General features: G+C 37.9%; 2 protein-coding genes across 2 annotated transcripts; both read right to left on the reverse strand.

Annotated features, from left to right (window-relative positions):
* Positions 1-563: 563 nt before the first annotated feature.
* On the reverse strand, positions 564-5,929 carry LOC105038488 (carboxyvinyl-carboxyphosphonate phosphorylmutase, chloroplastic). The gene is made up of 7 exons (XM_010914300.2): positions 5,564-5,929; positions 5,345-5,418; positions 3,196-3,278; positions 3,085-3,109; positions 2,909-2,928; positions 2,432-2,587; positions 564-1,132 (listed from the first exon to the last, which is right to left on the reverse strand). The coding sequence occupies exons 1-7, from the start codon at positions 5,860-5,862 to the stop codon at positions 773-775; spliced, it is 1,017 nt and encodes a 338-aa protein (XP_010912602.1). The 5' UTR covers positions 5,863-5,929; the 3' UTR covers positions 564-772.
* A 5,131-nt stretch (positions 5,930-11,060) lies between these two features.
* LOC105038489 (uncharacterized) lies at positions 11,061-12,607 on the reverse strand. Its single transcript, XM_010914301.4, has 2 exons — positions 12,334-12,607; positions 11,061-12,077 (listed from the first exon to the last, which is right to left on the reverse strand). The coding sequence occupies exons 1-2, from the start codon at positions 12,488-12,490 to the stop codon at positions 11,266-11,268; spliced, it is 969 nt and encodes a 322-aa protein (XP_010912603.1). The 5' UTR covers positions 12,491-12,607; the 3' UTR covers positions 11,061-11,265.
* Positions 12,608-17,886: the final 5,279 nt, after the last annotated feature.

Consider the following 17,886-nt stretch of genomic DNA (forward strand, 5'->3'; position numbering starts at 1 on the left):
AACTCATGACATCTGGATGACAATAATGGAGCAACCTTATCCTTGCGCAAGGGCCATCTTCACAGCACAATTTTTTTTTTTTTTTTAAATCTCAAAACACCAACTTTAAATATTTCTTAGCTTAATAAGAATCTGCCAAACAGTTCCCAAGCCCACATCCATGGCCACGTAATTTTAAAAATCACCAAATCTTTTAGTAAATGTAAAGAGAAAAAGCAAACAACCTGAATAAATCACACCCATCCACAGGATTTTTGTCATGCAACCATGCTTGATGATACTTGATCTGGAACTCATCATCATATTTCTGGTTCCCAAGTCAATTGTACAGGGGTTTCTATGTGCCATTACTCAAATTCATCAGCTTGTGATAGAGAAACCACAGAAAGCTCGTCACAACTAATGATAAATAAATAAATAAATAAAACAGAACTAATGCACTACTGCACAAATCTCGGATTTATTTCTGAACCCTTGTATTAGGATGACCTCCATGGCTGGCTGATATATTCCCCAAAAAAGTTCTATAGCATCATCTAAAATAATACCAGAATTCTAAGAGATAGCAAAGAGTTCCATATAAATTTAGCTTCAAGGATATGAATAAACTCCGCATGTGCTTTAGTAATAGCAAAACTAAGAACAAACTTCTTTTCAAAAATTTGATCAGTGGATTGGAGATGGTAACCACTAAAACTTTTAGATGAAAATCTAATGAACGGAACATGAAGCGTTGATGTTCCACAAAAATTCCGGACATTTTTACAGTTCTTCAGACTTCAACAGAACTTTTGACTTTAGAATATCGAGATTCAAGTTCAAACCAGGATTCCAATCCAATCAACTTGTTGAACTCCTCAAATGTAGAAAGCTTGTGGAGCTGATCTCTGGTGGTTCCTGCCTCCTTCAAAACCTTGAGAATGTCAATCAATGAGCGTGCAGATGCATAAAGAGCTGTAAGAGGATGCACAATGAGATGGAAACCAATTGCTTTGAGCTCCTGTGGCGTGTGCAAGGGTGTAACTCCACCTTCAAGCATGTTGCAGACCCTGTAACCTTTTGTCCTCCTGCCAATTTCCCTGAGTTCATCATCATCCCTCGGTGCCTCCACAAAGCAGGCATCTGCTCCTGCCTGCATAAGGTAAAAATACCACTTCTAAGTCATCAAAAGTTTCTCTGCAGTATAGAATCAGTCCATCCACATCTGGGAGCACTCAGGCTCTTGAGCTTAACCTAAATGAAATAAACTTAATTATATACATGTTGCATTAAAAAAAATAAGAGATCAACGCAACCGCATCTTAATATAATTATAAGAAACAGTGGTAGTAAGTCATCAAATCTTGATGGCTCATACTTTGTGTCACAAGGTTGACACTAGCAGAATTTATACAGCGCCTTATTTGAGGGCTTACCAGCTTCAGTTCCTTACAAAGTTCATTAAAATATTTTGTAACTCAAAGAAGGTTGGAGATTGTTAAACTACCCCGTGAGTTACAATAACACCATGGGAAGGTATTTCTATCATCTGAGTGCTGCAGAAATACTACGAATTTAAAAGTTGTAAAATGAATGTAAGGCTATATAAAAACCCTTTTGACAATCTCATTAAAGTATTATAAGGAAAATCAGTTGGAAATACGATAACTGGAATATTAAAGGTTAAAGAATAGTCCCTTTCGTACACAAATGAAAGCAATCATAAAAGATTAAAAGATACACAATCATAAACTTCATTTCTTGAGGAGAACACAGATTCTGTTAGCAGGGAACAAAGTGACACAAACTATAAATCTAATAGAACTCAGAATAGTCCTTCATTTGCATTTCCCAAGGTAATATTAAAGAGGGCATATTAAGCATAAGTTATCTCAGTATAAGTCCATTTTTAATTGGATAAATAATAAGAATATCAAAGCATAGCAAGTAGGAGCAGAAACATGCACAACAGAAAAATGGTTGGAACAGAAAACTGCAGATTGTACTTGGAAACATTAAGTTGAATTTAAGAAATTACTTCATGGAGATGTTTATATAGATAGACATTGCTTGAGAATAGCTGAATCATTAGAGAAGTTTGGTTTGTCAAAGAATATTGAATTTGTACTCTCTGTCAATGTCCAAAACATTATCACACAATTGTTAAAAAAATATATCGACAGGAATAAGAATGTTAGAGATACTTTTTTAGTGTACAGTTGTCAACACTCGTTCCAACTCTTCCAGCTTTATCTCTCATATCATGATATTTTTCCTAGCTCATTATGCAGACAGGCATGCATTCTTTAAAGGAAAAAATAAATATTATATAGATTGGTAAAAGCATATGCCAATACAAGAGTACAAATTTAGGTAGCAATTTGGGTATTGACAAAAATTCCAAATAAACTGCTAATAAAGATGCAGATAGTTAGTATTTTTAATAGAATACCTCCATATAGAGGTTAGCCCGTGAAATAGAATCAGACAAACCCGACTTAGCAGAGGTTGCACGAGCATCAGTTCGAGCAACAAGAAAAAAGTCACTATCACCAATAACATCTCTTGCGGATGCTATTTTTGCTGCATGGTCCTCTGCTGATATCACCTACAATTAAGAATTGACAAATAACTATATTTAAGGGTCAATTGTGAAAGCAGAAAACATTTTTAGATATAATATTCACTTAATGCACAAGCACACATAAAATTTGCCTGCGTAGAGGAAATGGAATGCATGTAATTTCTACCAAGTAAAACTTTGCATGCATGCATAGATAAACCTCAGTGACTCTTTCTTTTTTTTTCTTTTTTTTTCTTTTTTGTACAGATTTCAGAACTAGTCTTTGATATACAAATAGGATTTTGTTTGTACATCTAAGAGAAGTTGAAGGGATACAAGAATTTAATATCATCCACCATAAATTACCTGTTTGCCACGCATGTGCCCTTGTCACCCACATACCAGATGAACAATAACAATTGTTAGAATCATCGCAAGAATAATGGCAAAATAGAACTGAACAAAGACAATATGCTGCAGATATTAGACAATAATGTAGAACAAAACAAAAGGAGAAGAGGAAGAGAGGATAGTTCTCTCACCACATTTCTTTGGCCATCGTTGATCCTGGAACAAATGTGAAAATTTGAGAACCAATACAAAAAGGTGCGACATAGTAAGCCTATGATTTTCAGTATAATGGTTGTTCATACCTCAAGAAAGCAACCAGCAGCACCAGCGGCAATTAAATCTTTAACGGTCCTTTGAACATTGAGAGCATTGCCACCTCCCGTATCTAGAATATTTTTAACAATGAAAATATCTAAGATGCACCTTACAAGATGTAACAACGCAGTCAAATAAGCAGTGAAATTGATTTAAAGGAGACAATGTTTAGTAGCTAGAGAGTGGCAATGCTTGTTCTAGAAATAAAAATTCAAGATAGAAAAGATTGGAAACAGTGAAAAATTTCTGCAGAAATATGTCTAAGGAAACTATAGTTACAGATGCAAACAATCAAAAGCTACCCCATAAGTTCATAATTATACCAAATATTTTGGACTATAAAATTCTGGCTTCTGATAAAGGTTGACTTGAACCAAATTCAGTAGCTCCATTTGGTTCATATTGATTTTAAGTTACATTGAACCCTGGTCTATTATTAACTTGCACATTGAAACCAAAAGAATGAATAACCAGCCTGGGTCTCATGTGCGATCTATACAAAAACTTTGTAGGTTAAAAATATAAAATGTTTTGAAAGTTGGAATCATAATGCATGATAAGCTACAACCTTACAACAAGTAACAGGTAGAAAGTTTGACAACTCCCTAATTGGTAGTCCTTCCAAAATTAAATTGATTTTGTATATTAATTATATATTTGTTCTTATTGGAGGTTGGAATCGTGGTTCCAATAAATCTGAGCTATGAGACTAACAATTCATTTGATGAGGATCACTAAAAAAAAAATTTGGGCTATTTGTGGAAATGAATTTAGGTCAGGAACAAACTGGATCCTGCAAATGATAATAGAATGCCATTCTTCTTAAAGGACCTTCATAACCAAAGAACAAATAGAACCATCCGCACTTCCTCTAAAACACAAACCTTTTCATATTTTCAAATGAACTAACATTTGAACCATGATTCTGATTGTCACAAGCAAGAAGCAAAACTTCTGTAAAAATATTTGAGTTTCTTTTGTCTAATTCCTTCATGGAAACCAGATGTTATTAATGATGAGTTTCTTAGTCCTTAAAAAGTTGAGAACCAACAAACAAGTTATTTTCCAATCTTAATTTTTTTTAACAAACATTATCTGAGAGGTAACTTTGCTAAAGGTTGCAGACTATCTCATTATCATTATTCAATGTCATTAATAAACAGTAGGAAGCATGGCATTTCAGCAGATCCTCTTATGGCATAGCTATTTTTGTATAAATGTCTTTCTTTTGCACTTAACCAGTGGTTCGTCAAATTAAAACACTTAAGAGCACACACTTGATCATACAGGAACATCTGACAGTTAAAATAGAACTTAAAATGGCTAAAATGAGTGAAAAATATTAAGGTGTAAGATGTGATCACCAAAAACTATGATTTTCATCATAGCTCATATTTTAATCAATAGATATGTCGTTTCAATAAATTTTCTTTTTTGCTTTGGACAAAAATCCAAAAAACAATTTCCTAAGCAACAAGATACAACTGACAGGCTCAACCCACAAGATGCAGTCATTAGTCCATGATTTTTCTTTTCCTTCTTAGGCAATGAACAAAACTTAAGGCACACCTGTATTGGAGGATTCTTTTATACAATTTCTTACATGATATAGCATTTTTGAAGTCATTTTTTGACATAATTTTTACTGAAGTTGTGACATAACTTTGACCAAAAAGGGTAATGTCACAATTACATAAGGTCATCTGACATGAATTATCGAATTGTTAATTTGACAGGTTAATTGATTTCCTAGTAAAATGCTTTAACTGAACAAAGGTTTCATCCAGCTCCAGCCTGAACAAGAACTATTAAGAATATATTTAAGTTTATATTCGATATTTTCTTAATGAAACAATATCTTGAACTGGTTCTACCTTTAAATTTAAAGTAAGGTAAAAAAAAGAAAACAGTAAGAAAGGGAGGGGTTTGGAAATAAAGGTCCTTTCCATATTTTTTATCAATTGGAGTAATCAGACAAAGAACTCTTTCTTGATATTTTGCATATTCACTAAAATCTTCTACCATCCGTGCTCCCACTCAAAAATAAGACATAGCCAATTTTTTTTTTCCTACTAAATTACGAAAATGCCATTTAGAGAGCAAAAACCCTAGTGGAAGTGATCGAAGTTATCGAACCGGCATCGACGATAATGGGGATGAGCGGCGCCGCCGCGCACACGAATCGTGCCGTCTCCGCCATCTCCGGCGCCCTGAATCACCAGAAAGCAAAAAAAGAAACCTTTTTCTCTTGAAAAAACAATAAAATAATCAAGAAAAATGATCAAGAATTCACTTTTTTCAAAAAAGAAAAAACAATAAGGAAAGAGAGAACGGAGGAGAGAAAGAGGGAGAGACGTGAGGAGGCCGAAGTCCGGCTTGCCGAGGAGGGAAGCGGAGACGGCGTAACCGGAGATGAAGCCGGCGCTGAAGCCCGATTTCTGGATGATGGCCGCCGAGAGGGCGTCGTAGCAGCCCGGCATGAGCACCGTCCCTTCCTCCTCGATCAGCCGGTGGATGCGCGTCCTCCCCGCCGCCTTCACGACGGCAGTCCTCCGCCGGAGCGACACCGGCGGGCAATGCGCCTTGCCGGCGGGAGCGGCGGTGGCAGCAGAGTAGGGCAGCCTCATCGCGATCGCCAACGCCGTCGCCGACATTTCCGAGTGTGGACTGCGCAGTGAGCGGACAGAGGAGTGGGGAAGTGATGGGGGCTTTAGTTTTCTGGGGTTAATTAAGATTTTCTTTATAGCTATTGGGTTAATTAAGATTTAAAGAATTCGCTTATTATTAAAAAAAAAGATAATTTTTGTTTTTACCAATGTTATTAACCAGACCTGATCCGGCCAGTTGGAACGAAAATTCGATGACCCCGCCATGAGATCCGGCTGGTTATTTAATTGGATCTTTAAAATCCGAGATAAATCCATGTGAATCGATCGATTGGACTGCAAACCATTTGACCCGGTGTAATCCGATTGAGCTCTGGGTATAACCCGATTGGTGACGGCGCCAGAGACGATGAGAAATGCAAGGCGATGGTGATGTCTGACCGACATAAGATCTTCGTTGAGATGGGATTTTTGGACTCGAAAGTGGCAGAGAAACTTCATGAGTAGAACAAAAGATGGGATTTGGAAGGTGGAGATGGGTTAGTGGATGGGCAAGTGTCTATCTCGAGGAGGAAGATGTTGGCAGTGGGATCAAGGGAGCAAACGGTGTCGGAGAAGAGAGAGTCGTTGGCAAGATCGCGATCATAGAGGAATAGGAGTGAGGGGGCACCATCGAAATCGATAAGGATCTCGAAAACAGGGATCTAGAGGAAGGGGCCAGCATTGAGGCTGAGAGGGCCAAGCTCTTGGGGGATAACGCGGCAGGCGGTGATGGAGAGGAAGCCCTAGAGGATGTAGACAATGTTGCCGAGCTTGAGGTTCTGGTGGACCTAGATACCGAGTAGGGGGGAGACACCAGAGAGGAAGCGACAGAGGGCGTTGTAGGAGTGGGCGTCAGACGGCTGGAGTGCCACTGGGGGAGGAGGTCAAGTGGTGGGCTGAGGCGGCGACACTGGGAGAGCCAGGCCTTCTCAGAGGCGGCGACAGCAGTGCAGAGGCTACGACAGTAGTGGGTGAGGCTGCACAGGTTGCAGGACTGGAGGTAGCTGGAGATCAGGCCAACACATCCGCCTCCTCCTCCACTCGGCTCCCTCCTCTCTCCGCCTCCTTTTCTGTATGGGATCTCCGCCTCCACCTCCACTCCACCCCCTCTACCTCCTCCTCCTTTATTTGTGCATTGGCCCGTCGGTTCAACCATTGATCCAATGGTTAGACCGCTGACCCATTGATCCGATGCCTTGATCGGATCGAGACCCAGGTTGGATTTAATAATTTTGATTTTTATCAATAAAAAGAAAGAAAAAAAAAAGATAGTTTTAGTTCTGCTCATCTACAGAGGAACATAGACTTGTGAGATCATATCCTGGCCATTAGATGGGAGTTTGGCGAAAGATGGATAAAAAAATTATAGACTATTTGGAGGTAGGCTACATGTTTGCAATGTAAAAATGTCTTCTTTGATCTGAATAATTTTTTTTATTTTCTTTTTCTAAATAAGAAATAAGGTGGGTCTAATTCTCATAAGACTATATGATGATTGGATAGGCAGCATAAACCATCTATTTTATATCAAGATGAGGAAAAAAAAAATAATGTTCACATATGTGCAAACATGTATCTCATATAATTTTATTTATTTTGCTATGTATCTTGGTGATGTCTAATAGTCATCTTGTTATGCTTAACTAATTGTTGAATTTAATTTGCTCATCCTACAGATAATATCAACATAAATAACAAATGATCCTTATGAATCAAACCACTCCATTTGTTGATTCACTTGGATACGGTGAAACGTCACTTTATGTGAGTTCTTGGATGGTGAAAGCTAAACACTAAATTTGTCCAATGTGGAAATGAAAGAATTGTGTAATGCAAACAATGCTTTGATAGCTAATTGTTATGGATATAACTTTAGTGCCAGTTTCGAAGATACGAGTGAATCCTGAATAAGCTGACTATCCACTTCAGTCTATGAGCTTTCTATCGACCCTGGTCCTTTCGTTGGCTGTTGATCTACTTATGGATCCACCGACTCTTCGCCAACATTATCGCCCTCAGGTCGTTGAACCTTGTTCATGCTGTTGACCTCCTACTTCAGCCGTTAGCTCCGATTTGGATACTCGTGTTAGCTTTGTTGCTCGGTGACGTATAATCGGCCCTCAAGGCCCATTCCTCCTACTCTTTAGTTCAGTCATTACATCCGGTGTTATTCATCCGAAGCTTTCGTACGATCGTCAAATCAAATCATTAAAATTAGTAGCTTATCATGATGACCGCAAGATCTTTTTGTAGCCCAATCATGTCATCTCATTAAGATATGTGAGTGGCCATGAGTAGAATGACCTTAGTTGTAATCCTAAGCTTTTGATAAAGATGGCTGGCCATCTACCAAATGGGATGACAACATGACCTACTAAATTTCAGAAAGTCAGAGGATCTGGCGTGACTTTCAAGAACATAATAGGGGGAAAAAGGTCTTGGATGGCCTTTCCCCTTCTCACGGCTCCAACCTCGCCTATAAAAAGAGATAATCTAGAGATCTCAAGGGTACGTCCTCTCTCTCTAAAAAAAGTGCTCACTCTTTTTCTTCTATTGCAGAAATCTGATTTGAGTGTTGGAGGGTTTCCACAGGAGCCTACTCCGATCGAAGACTTATCTTGCAGGTCTTGCCACTGTCGATCTGCAGTCGTCATCCAATTCTGACCAATCTGATCCATGACAGATTTCAATTGTAACAGATTGACATTTTAAAACTCATCCAGCAGGCAGATCCTTTACATCGCTATTCTTGAATTAAATAGTCGAGTTTGTCGAATTACTGGTGTGCTGGGGATAACTAATCGTCTATCAAATAACAATTGCATGCATGGATACATCCCTAGATAAGTAGGCATTTTACTTAGAAATGTTTTTTTTTTTTTTTTTTTTATGGGGGGTGCGGCTGCGGTGTGGGGGTGAGGAAGACATGTAGATATTAAAATTCCATATTATAATCTCATGCATCCAAACATCATTTGACTTGTTCTTTTTTTTTTTTTTGGTAAGAAAAGTGACATGTTCTTCATCTACTATAATATACCATTTATCATGAAGAAGTCATTAATAAAGAGGCATTTGGTTTGCAACCAGAATCGGAATCGAAATCAAAATCAAAATGGTCATATTCTCTAAAGTGTTTGGTTCGTGGGTGTAATCGGAATTGGTATGGAGATTTGAATTTCAATGGAAGAGTCGAGAATGGATTTTATGGGGATTGGACTATTTCTATTCTACCTTAAAATCAAAATCAGAATAGGACTCCCTCCAACCAAACGGTTGGAATGAGAGCCACTTACTTCATTTCAGATCCCAACTCCGTCTAACCAAACAACCCTAAATGATTTTCTTACAATAGACGTGTTGTTCACGTGGATGTGGAGTTTTCTACCTCATCAATCATGACTAATTCTTCACTCTACTCTTGATTAGTCCCTAACCGAGGAGTTTTCGAATATAAATTTGCACAAGGTCCAATGTAACATCTAGCGCCATCAGTGAGGTTACAAAGGTCGTTAGTTCTGGTGTAAGAAGCACACCTTCTTGGCAGATGTTGTCAAGTTACACCTACAATTAGCCTAAACCATTTCTAAGTGAAATCTGACTTTCTTTCTCTATATGTCCTTCATTGTGCATCCAACTTCTATATTATAAAGATTTTATCAACAAAGAAACATAACCATGTACCAAAAAAAAAAACAAATAAACCTAACCATTAGACTGAATTGCATCCGAGCAAGATTTTAAGAGGATTAGATTAAGATGAAGAGAGAAGTTAGCTACAAAGAATCAAAACATGATTGCTTTACTCCAATACGTAGTGATATGCTGATATAACTTCATTTTTTTTTCCTTTTGCTGCACAAAAGTTCCCGCTGATGTTCAGTTTGGAAGCAGAATCTCGTGCTGTGACCTGAAGCGGCAAGGATTTCTTGTTCTTCTCCTTCAGAAATATGCAGTCAGTATTTTTTCTTTTCTTGGTGGGACCTTTTTTTTCTTTTATGGCACAAGTTTAGACAATATTCTTGATTTGATGTAGTATATAAGCACAATAATAATCATTGCGTAAGACGTATTTGCTTAACACAACAATGAAAAGTACGTGAACCATCATCTTATGCGAGGATTCTTCTATATAAAGCTTTTTTTATTGTATAAACCTTTTAAAATTAATTAATTTAATGACATGACATTTTTTATGATCACAACCATTACTGTAACCAATAATTGCCGAATAATTCTAGCTAGTTGGGCTTGGCAACATCATTAGACAAATCTTTTGCCCAAGAAACTGCAAGCCATTTGTTCCTTCATTTATTTCTGTAAAGACTTCTTGGGTATGAGAGGAAGACCTTCAGTTATTCTGTGGACAAAGCATCGGAGAAAAAGTTTTCCTTGGAATCTGTGAACAGGTAGTAGTGGCATTTTTTGTAACATTTTCCTTTGATCAATGAACAAGTAGGAGTCTAGCCAAACTCGAATCCCTTCTGGATGGTTTTCTAAAGAAAAAAAGATATGGTCAACTTAACAATAAAAAGATATAGGTGTGATGGTTAATTTGAATGAAGAACATCCGGGACAAGAAACCAAAAGAAGGCATACCTTAATTTCACCCTCCACACGTTTACTTGTATAGAACCCTATCTTGACCTATTCTTTCATTGATTTTGAACAAAGTTACAACATCAACATTCAAGAAAGGAGGCTGGAAGAAGTCTGGATCAACTTTTTTTGAGGAGTGGGTCTGGATCAACTTACACACGCACTTTCTTCATCAGCTACGCTAATGATATATCTAAGGGAAATGTCATCTTGTGAGAACTTCATTTTATCAAGAACTAATGTTCTCTGCTACCTTCAGACAGGTGAAACAAAAAGAAAAAGTAATAAAAGTAGGTACGTACCTTTGCATGCTTTCAAAGGTATCTTTATAACTAAAACTAAAAGTATTACCCATGCTTGTTTTGACAAATTAAGACTCAAATGCTGCAATTATGTTTCCCAAATATGTATCAAATTTTGTGAACTAGGTCCATGTTATATGATGGAATATGTCCAATTACTTCAATAAGGGGATTTAACTCTATTGTCGACCGAATACTTCAATAACATATATATTTTAAGCCACCGAAATAAGGACAAAATCATAGACCGAATACTTCAATAACATATATATTTTAAGCCACCGAAATAAGGACAAAATCAAATTAATGAGATCAAAAGCGTCGATAAATTAATGAACTGGAAGTTTTGACAGTTCAGAATAAATACAAGCTCGTGATAGAACCATGAAACTTTCATGATACCAACAGTGCAAACAAAAACCATTGCCAGCATGCATGGTTATCTCTCTTAATTTAGATATCTAACCTAACTCCAAGTGTACAGATCTGCATGCGATAATTTACGAATTCAAGAGGAGATCCCAACACCCAAGAAATCGATAAAGGGAACATCCTTGCCTTTCTTCAAGGACCTGTCACCATCATCTTGCTGGTTATGATCGGCTCTATGATTCATTGCTCTAGCTGAAGAATCCCCAAGTCTAATTATTTCAGTTGCACTCATTACCTCACTTCCACAACCATCGCTTGTGGCGGAGAACCTGATAGATTGAGGAACCACCCGGGTGTGGTCTGCGACGCCACACAATGCATTGAAACTCCTGTAAGGATGATAAGAAGAGCGAAGGGACAGGTCATGGAAATGGGATCTCCCAAGAACATTATAATTATATTTAGACCTATAGAAGCCCCGTCTCTTAGCACCAAATATTTGAGGTGATGATGAGATGGTTGATCCAGAGAAGGCCCAAGAAAATGATGAAGGTGACGCAGGGAACTTATCGGTGGTGGAGCTTCCAAACTCGAAGAGTCTACAAGCATCAAATTGGATGTGTTTTGAGTAATTACTTCCCTCTTGAGGCGCTGAGCATGAAGTAAAAATGCCATTCGCAGTGCTGTCGGAGCTATGGAGGATTCGATCATGACTACTTCTCTTGCCGAAGAGCCTCGATCGCTCTCTGTGCCGTCGAGCCATGACCACATGCCAATGGTTCTTCACAGCATTATCAGTCCTACCGGGGAAAAGTCGGGCTATCAACGCCCACTTGTTTCCATGAATGTGATGAGCTGCGAGGAGCCTCTCTTCTTCTTCCTCTGTGAATGGTCTCTTGTTAATTCTTGGGTCTAGTTGGTTAAACCACCTCAACCTACAGCTCTTTCCTGCAAAGAGTGAGCTATATATAAGAACTCATATCTTAGAAAAGAAAATAAGAAAAAGAAAATAAGAGAGAGAATGATCAAGAACTTGTGATGCATGGCTTCACAAACTTGAATTTGGAGACCAGTTTATAAGATAACAGAGATTATTATTTTGAGAAGAAAAGTAACAGAGATGTGGTAGCATATCCTCTTCTCTTGTGAAGATGAATATATTGATATCAAAGAAGACTATTAAGGGTGAGGAGCTGATACACACCTGATCTTCCTTGCAGCTTCTCAGCAATGGAGTTCCAGTTCTGAGGACCGTACTGCTCGACAAGCTGCCTCAACTTTTCATCTTCACCAGGTCTCCAGTGGCCGCGAGGGCAAACCTTTGTGTCATCGGATCCGGTGGCTGCTGAGGATGATCCCATCACTATCGAAGGTCCTTAATTTGCTGCTGTTCAAGTTTCCTCAATTGGAGATGATCAGAGGCAGTAGGATGCGAAGAGGATAAGGGGTGGAAAAGAAGGAATGGGGAGGATAAATAGAAGAAATGAGAGAGTTGGGTTGGTTTAGGGTTTGGATGGGAAGTCGTTTTTGTTAGTTTAACACGACAGCGAGGGATAACATTATTATATGTGCCCATGTAGCGCCCTTACAACTTGGCGTGTTTGGCCATTGGCACATATAACCATCCCTATCAATTGCACCTATCCTTGTAACTTAATAATGTTCTCAACTTCCTTAACAATATTCCTTACAGGACTCTCTCTCTCTCTCTATATGGAGACACATAAAAAATCTATGATTGTTTGAACTTAATTTGGAGTTTAGAGTGCATGCATTAGCAATGTCTAAGGTACGAGCTAGTGAGCGATCTTGATCATCCATGAGTGCGGAATTGTGGTTAGATTGCTTGATATAAATTGAAAAATGGATAGCTTGTGGTGTTCTGATAAAGTATGTATTTGGTGGATCTAGTAATTAGCAAGGTTATAAAAACTTGACCATTAAAAAAAAATATTACAAGCCACATGTTCAGTTTGTAGTGCTCTTTCTATTTTCTAAACCTACTAAACTACTTTTCCTCATAGTGGCAAATGGTTTAGCAGACAGCTGGACTGCCCCCATTAGAATTGCTAAATTTAGAAGGAGGTAGGTACATTAAAACCTTAAAACCCCAAGCTTGGTGCATGAACTGTTGTGTAGAGGGATGTTTTTAATGCATCCACATGGTTCACAACCTCTGGGAACTGAAAAATTGCAGTGCAAATCTCATTTTAGAAAGACTATATGCTGAAGACAAATTTGAATAGCTAGATGATTTTATCTTATGAAACAATTGGACTTGAATACATTACCATGCCATTGTTAATCCCAAGTACAAGTTGGAAAGCACAGAGAACATGCATGAATGTGACTGCAGGGAAATGTTTAGGAGGGTTGGCACTTGAAGAGGACTAAGAGGAGCTAAAGAAATAGTTGGGTGAAGGAATGATTGGGATTATGGATATCTTATGTACATATCATTTGGACTCAGTTATGTCATAATAATTAGTGTTGCAGGGTCTAATTTATTGATTTAATTATCATCATCTTGCTCACAACATCATTCTTGGAGAGTGCAAAATGATAATTGCTTAAACTTCCAAATTAATAACAAGCAATAAGAGTTTGTGCCCTTAACTCGCTACTGCATTTCATATTTTAAATGGCTATAATTTTATGCACAAATCATCATCTAATGTTCCAAAAATGTCTGAAAGTATACAAATGTAATTTATCAATGACATCAGCCTTCTACTTCATCTCTTTTTCTAACCTTTTGTGAAATTGATGAAACTTATGGCGTGTAAGTATGGCATCAACAGAGAAATGGGTGGCCTATCTCCTTTTCTTCACCTTCATGTAGATGGCCAGTCCAATGTTATTGATAGACGACTTTTAGGAGGTCATATTTTTCTGTTGATGGAGGATTCTCACTGTACAAAATTGGACTGTTCTCCTTCACATCTCTTTCACATTTATGTGCCTCCACACAAGCAATGGAATTAACCCAACTTCACTGTCTGATAAAAACCATAGAGCCCAATAATTGATCTTTTGATGTTGATGCCAATTCAATTACTGCAGATGGTTTCTTGATGAATGTGATTGCCACCAACTTAGAATAATCCATTTGAATTATTTTTAGTCAAAGTAGTTTCACCAGTCAGCATGCGGGCTCTGTGCGAAATCTACGCTATCCAACAACATCGGTTATCTACTACGATTAATATGGTCATCACCTATGCAATATGATATTCCATGGCAACGGCCAGTATTAATTAAATGAGACTGTGATACCTAATCTTGTTCATAATCATCTTTATAATTACCGATGGATATATATTATAAATTTGTAAGCTTTTCTTATAGAAATAAGAATCACGAAATGATAACATAGTCAAAGCAAATGTTATGTGTTTCAATAAAGGCTCATAAAACCTTAAAAAACATGAATAAAGTATGTTGCAAGGTTGTACTTGGTAAAATATTTTGGTTAACAAAAAAAACTGGAGCAGTTGGACAAACCCCTGGTGGGATGTACCAAACAAATTCCTTCAAAATTTGCCAAGATGGAGCAGGGCAGGATGGTCCCAGCATGTGTGAATGATGTGGAAATAAGACAAGTGGGCCCTCTTTAGTCCCCCAAGTGATCCAAGATTTTGCTAGAATTAAAAGGGACATCAACCAATGACCACAAGAGGAAGGAATAACAAGAAAATTGTCAGCCCCATTAAAGTACACCATACTCAACCACATTCCCTCTCTTCATCAAAAGCGACAGCTTCAGATATAGTTAGTATACAACAACTTAGCTTCATGGAAAACCAAGAAATGGGTGTTTACCAACTTCTATGTAATAGTGTCTGGCACGTGCAGCACATGTGAGACTGACCATTCTTGATATATACAAAAGTTGAATAGAAATGATCAGGCATGATAAAGATGGTATTTCTTGAAAAACTTTTTCTCTCTCCTACTGAAGGGAGAGATGCACCATGTCTACCATCAAAGTTTACCAGCCACAGGGAATTGCAGCTAGAGGCTATTAAATTATGCATCAGAACAAATTTAAAGCATGCATGAAATGTACGCTTAATTTCATAAGACATGCCTCATGGATGGTTAATTAACTATGTATACATATCCTTGCATGCAGGTTCTTGTGTTCGCTAAATACGTGTGCTTGCTTTGGCTTGAAAATGACTGCTGGAGAAAAAAAAGAAGCGATGAAGTGTGTTACTTCTCCTCATCAATTTGTTATTATTTTGGTGGTGTATGCATGTTTTCGTAAGTCTTATGTTACATAGAGGCATTGGTTAACAACTGGAGAGAGAGTAGGGTCACCTACTTGCATTGGATAGTTGGGCACGTATCAAATACCACAGGGTGTAGGTTTCATATCCTTAAGTAGACCTTCTTTTCTTTTTTTTTGGTGAACCTTTTGCTGATCCTCTGTAAGGGCTTTAGTTCTACAAGTTTGGATCATCTGCGGTGGACAATTCCCATCATAGAGAATGGTATAGCCCTCCATGCATGACTGGTCTGCTACATCATTCGATTATGGAGATGGACAGCTATCAAACAAGATGGGTATTATGTGCCATACACGGTATATTTTGGGTGCCATCCACTGCATGCTGCTTGATAACTGTTTATCTCCATGATCGAATGATGTGGCAGCAATCCAAGGTTAATTGTATCGCTCTTTGCATTGCAAAACACGCACCATAGGGGAACCTAGGACTCAGTTCTAATATCTGAAAAACAATTATGTGCCTAGAGGGACTCCTCCATCAGGATAGCCCATGTATAAATCATAAGAGATAAACATTGATTCATCCAAGGATTCAGCTATAAGCAGAATGGTTGAAGAGTACCATCACATCAACTTAATTACTCCTGGAAACCAATGCCATAAGGACAGGAGACCACTCTGTACGTCATACTTTCCCTAAAAACACCAGTTTGAACTCATTCATCTCTCTCTCTCTCTCTCTGATATTGGGACATGAATTACAAGAGGTTTGAAGTAGCTATCAAGAAGTAAATGCATGGTGGCTTTTGGTTTCTTGGGGAGGCATCCATGGCCTCCTACTATAAGGGTATTTCCGTTGTGAATACTTCAACCGAAGGCCAACATGAAGTTAACACCTAAGCACACAATGCAACAACCCATCATCTCCTTCTATCACTATTTCAAGCTAAACCATCTTTTCCCAACTGGACTTGTTTTTGACATCAAAAACACATTGAAAACAACAAGAAACCATTTTAAGTAACCCTTCTTTCCCTTCTGATTTCCAAGCCATATGACCAAAAGAAAATTTTAGGCAAGACCCTCAACAGCCATCCAAAGATGAATCACCCCCACATGAAACCATACTTCATATTTGCACCTTGTAGTATTTCTATCTGTTGCTGCTGATATATGTGTTTAGAACCCCTAGCGTATCAAATTGCTTGCAACCTTTCATTTATTAGATGGTACCTTTGGGTGGTTATAAACCGGCCTGTATTAAATATTTGGATGCTAACCATCACTTCAATGGTGTTAAGATCTTGACCAGTACCTAATGGAACATCTCTCTCTCTCTCTCTCTCTCTCTCTCTCTCTCTCTCTCTCTCTCTGTGATGATTGTATCTAATGGAAGCTTGACTAGTAGAACCAATCCAACTAGAGGTTTGTGCATCGCAGGATTTTTTTTTTTTTTAATTCTTTCTTTGAATTAAACCATCCACCTGACTTAAAACAAACTTAAATGGAATAAATATTAGAGGGAATTGGTGCATGATAGGTAATGGGTCCTCAAGTAACAACCAATATATATCTAAAATATGGTAAAAGAGCTCTCTCTGGGTGGCGGCTTCGGTTGCCATGGCGTGTTTTGCTACTTCATAAGGCTCTATGGAGACCATTTCCTTTTCCTTCTTCAACTTCATGTTTATGATCACAAGCTAACCATAAAAAAATAGGTCAGAAAATATGGAGGACAAGAGAGAGTTATATCTCTTTAGAGTAATTCAATATAATCACAACAACAATGCTGATCTTATATGCTAAAGATCAAGATGTCCTTGTTGAAATTTTGCTTCAAAACCTTAGCTTGTGACCCTGAGATGGTGACGTTTTAGCTACCCTTAGTTTTTGGGGAGGACAAGAAACCAAGGAGGTCCATGCTAAAGTTTCAAACGTCCATTTCAAAGCTTACATGTTCTTGATATAGGCATACACAAAGCAACAATATATATGAATGAATAATAAATGTTGCATAAGAATTAATGATAGCAATAGGACTATTAAAATCCATGTAAACCTCTATATATTTCAATCTAATTCATACGAGGGGGAAGTATCTTACTTCCTCCCCGTTTCTCTTCAAAAAAAAAAAATCCATGTGCCATTCCTGCTACGTTACGTTCGCTGAAATTAAGTGAGATCAGTTGGATAATCACTTTGTCACAGGAGCAAATACTCATTTTTTGCTATGAATATCTGAACTAATTGGGTTGCAATGCAAAGCTCGGTAGCTTATCCTCAGGTGCTTCACAGTCAGCTATCAGCAAATATATATATATATATATATATATATATATATATATAGGGAATAAGTTGCACTCCATGGGTGAGATCCTTTTATTTGTTTCAAGTCTTCAGCATAAATACTTGCATGAGTCTAAGCCATTTGTGCTGCAACGTACATGAGATATAACGTGTGTGGGTGTGCGTATTAAAGTAGTTTAGCGGATAGCTCAGTTGGAAGAGAGTATATGAAGCTCA

This window comes from Elaeis guineensis, chromosome 1 (assembly GCF_000442705.2).
Source record: "Elaeis guineensis isolate ETL-2024a chromosome 1, EG11, whole genome shotgun sequence".
NCBI classification, from domain to species: Eukaryota; Viridiplantae; Streptophyta; class Magnoliopsida; order Arecales; family Arecaceae; genus Elaeis; species Elaeis guineensis.

Bases quoted from the DNA above. Each gene is read 5' to 3' on its own strand.
- LOC105038489 (XM_010914301.4), bottom strand. From the start codon at position 12,490: ATGGGATCATCCTCAGCAGCCACCGGATCCGATGACACAAAGGTTTGC. The intron at 12,078-12,333 runs GTGTGTATCAGC...CACTCTTTGCAG, and splicing joins GAAGCTGCAAGGAAGATCAG to GAAAGAGCTGTAGGTTGAGG.
- LOC105038488 (XM_010914300.2), bottom strand. From the start codon at position 5,862: ATGTCGGCGACGGCGTTGGCGATCGCGATGAGGCTGCCCTACTCTGCT. The intron at 3,110-3,195 runs GTATGAACAACC...CATTTGTTCCAG, and splicing joins CTGCTGGTTGCTTTCTTGAG to GATCAACGATGGCCAAAGAA. The intron at 2,929-3,084 runs GTGAGAGAACTA...GTGGGTGACAAG, and splicing joins ACGATGGCCAAAGAAATGTG to GGCACATGCGTGGCAAACAG.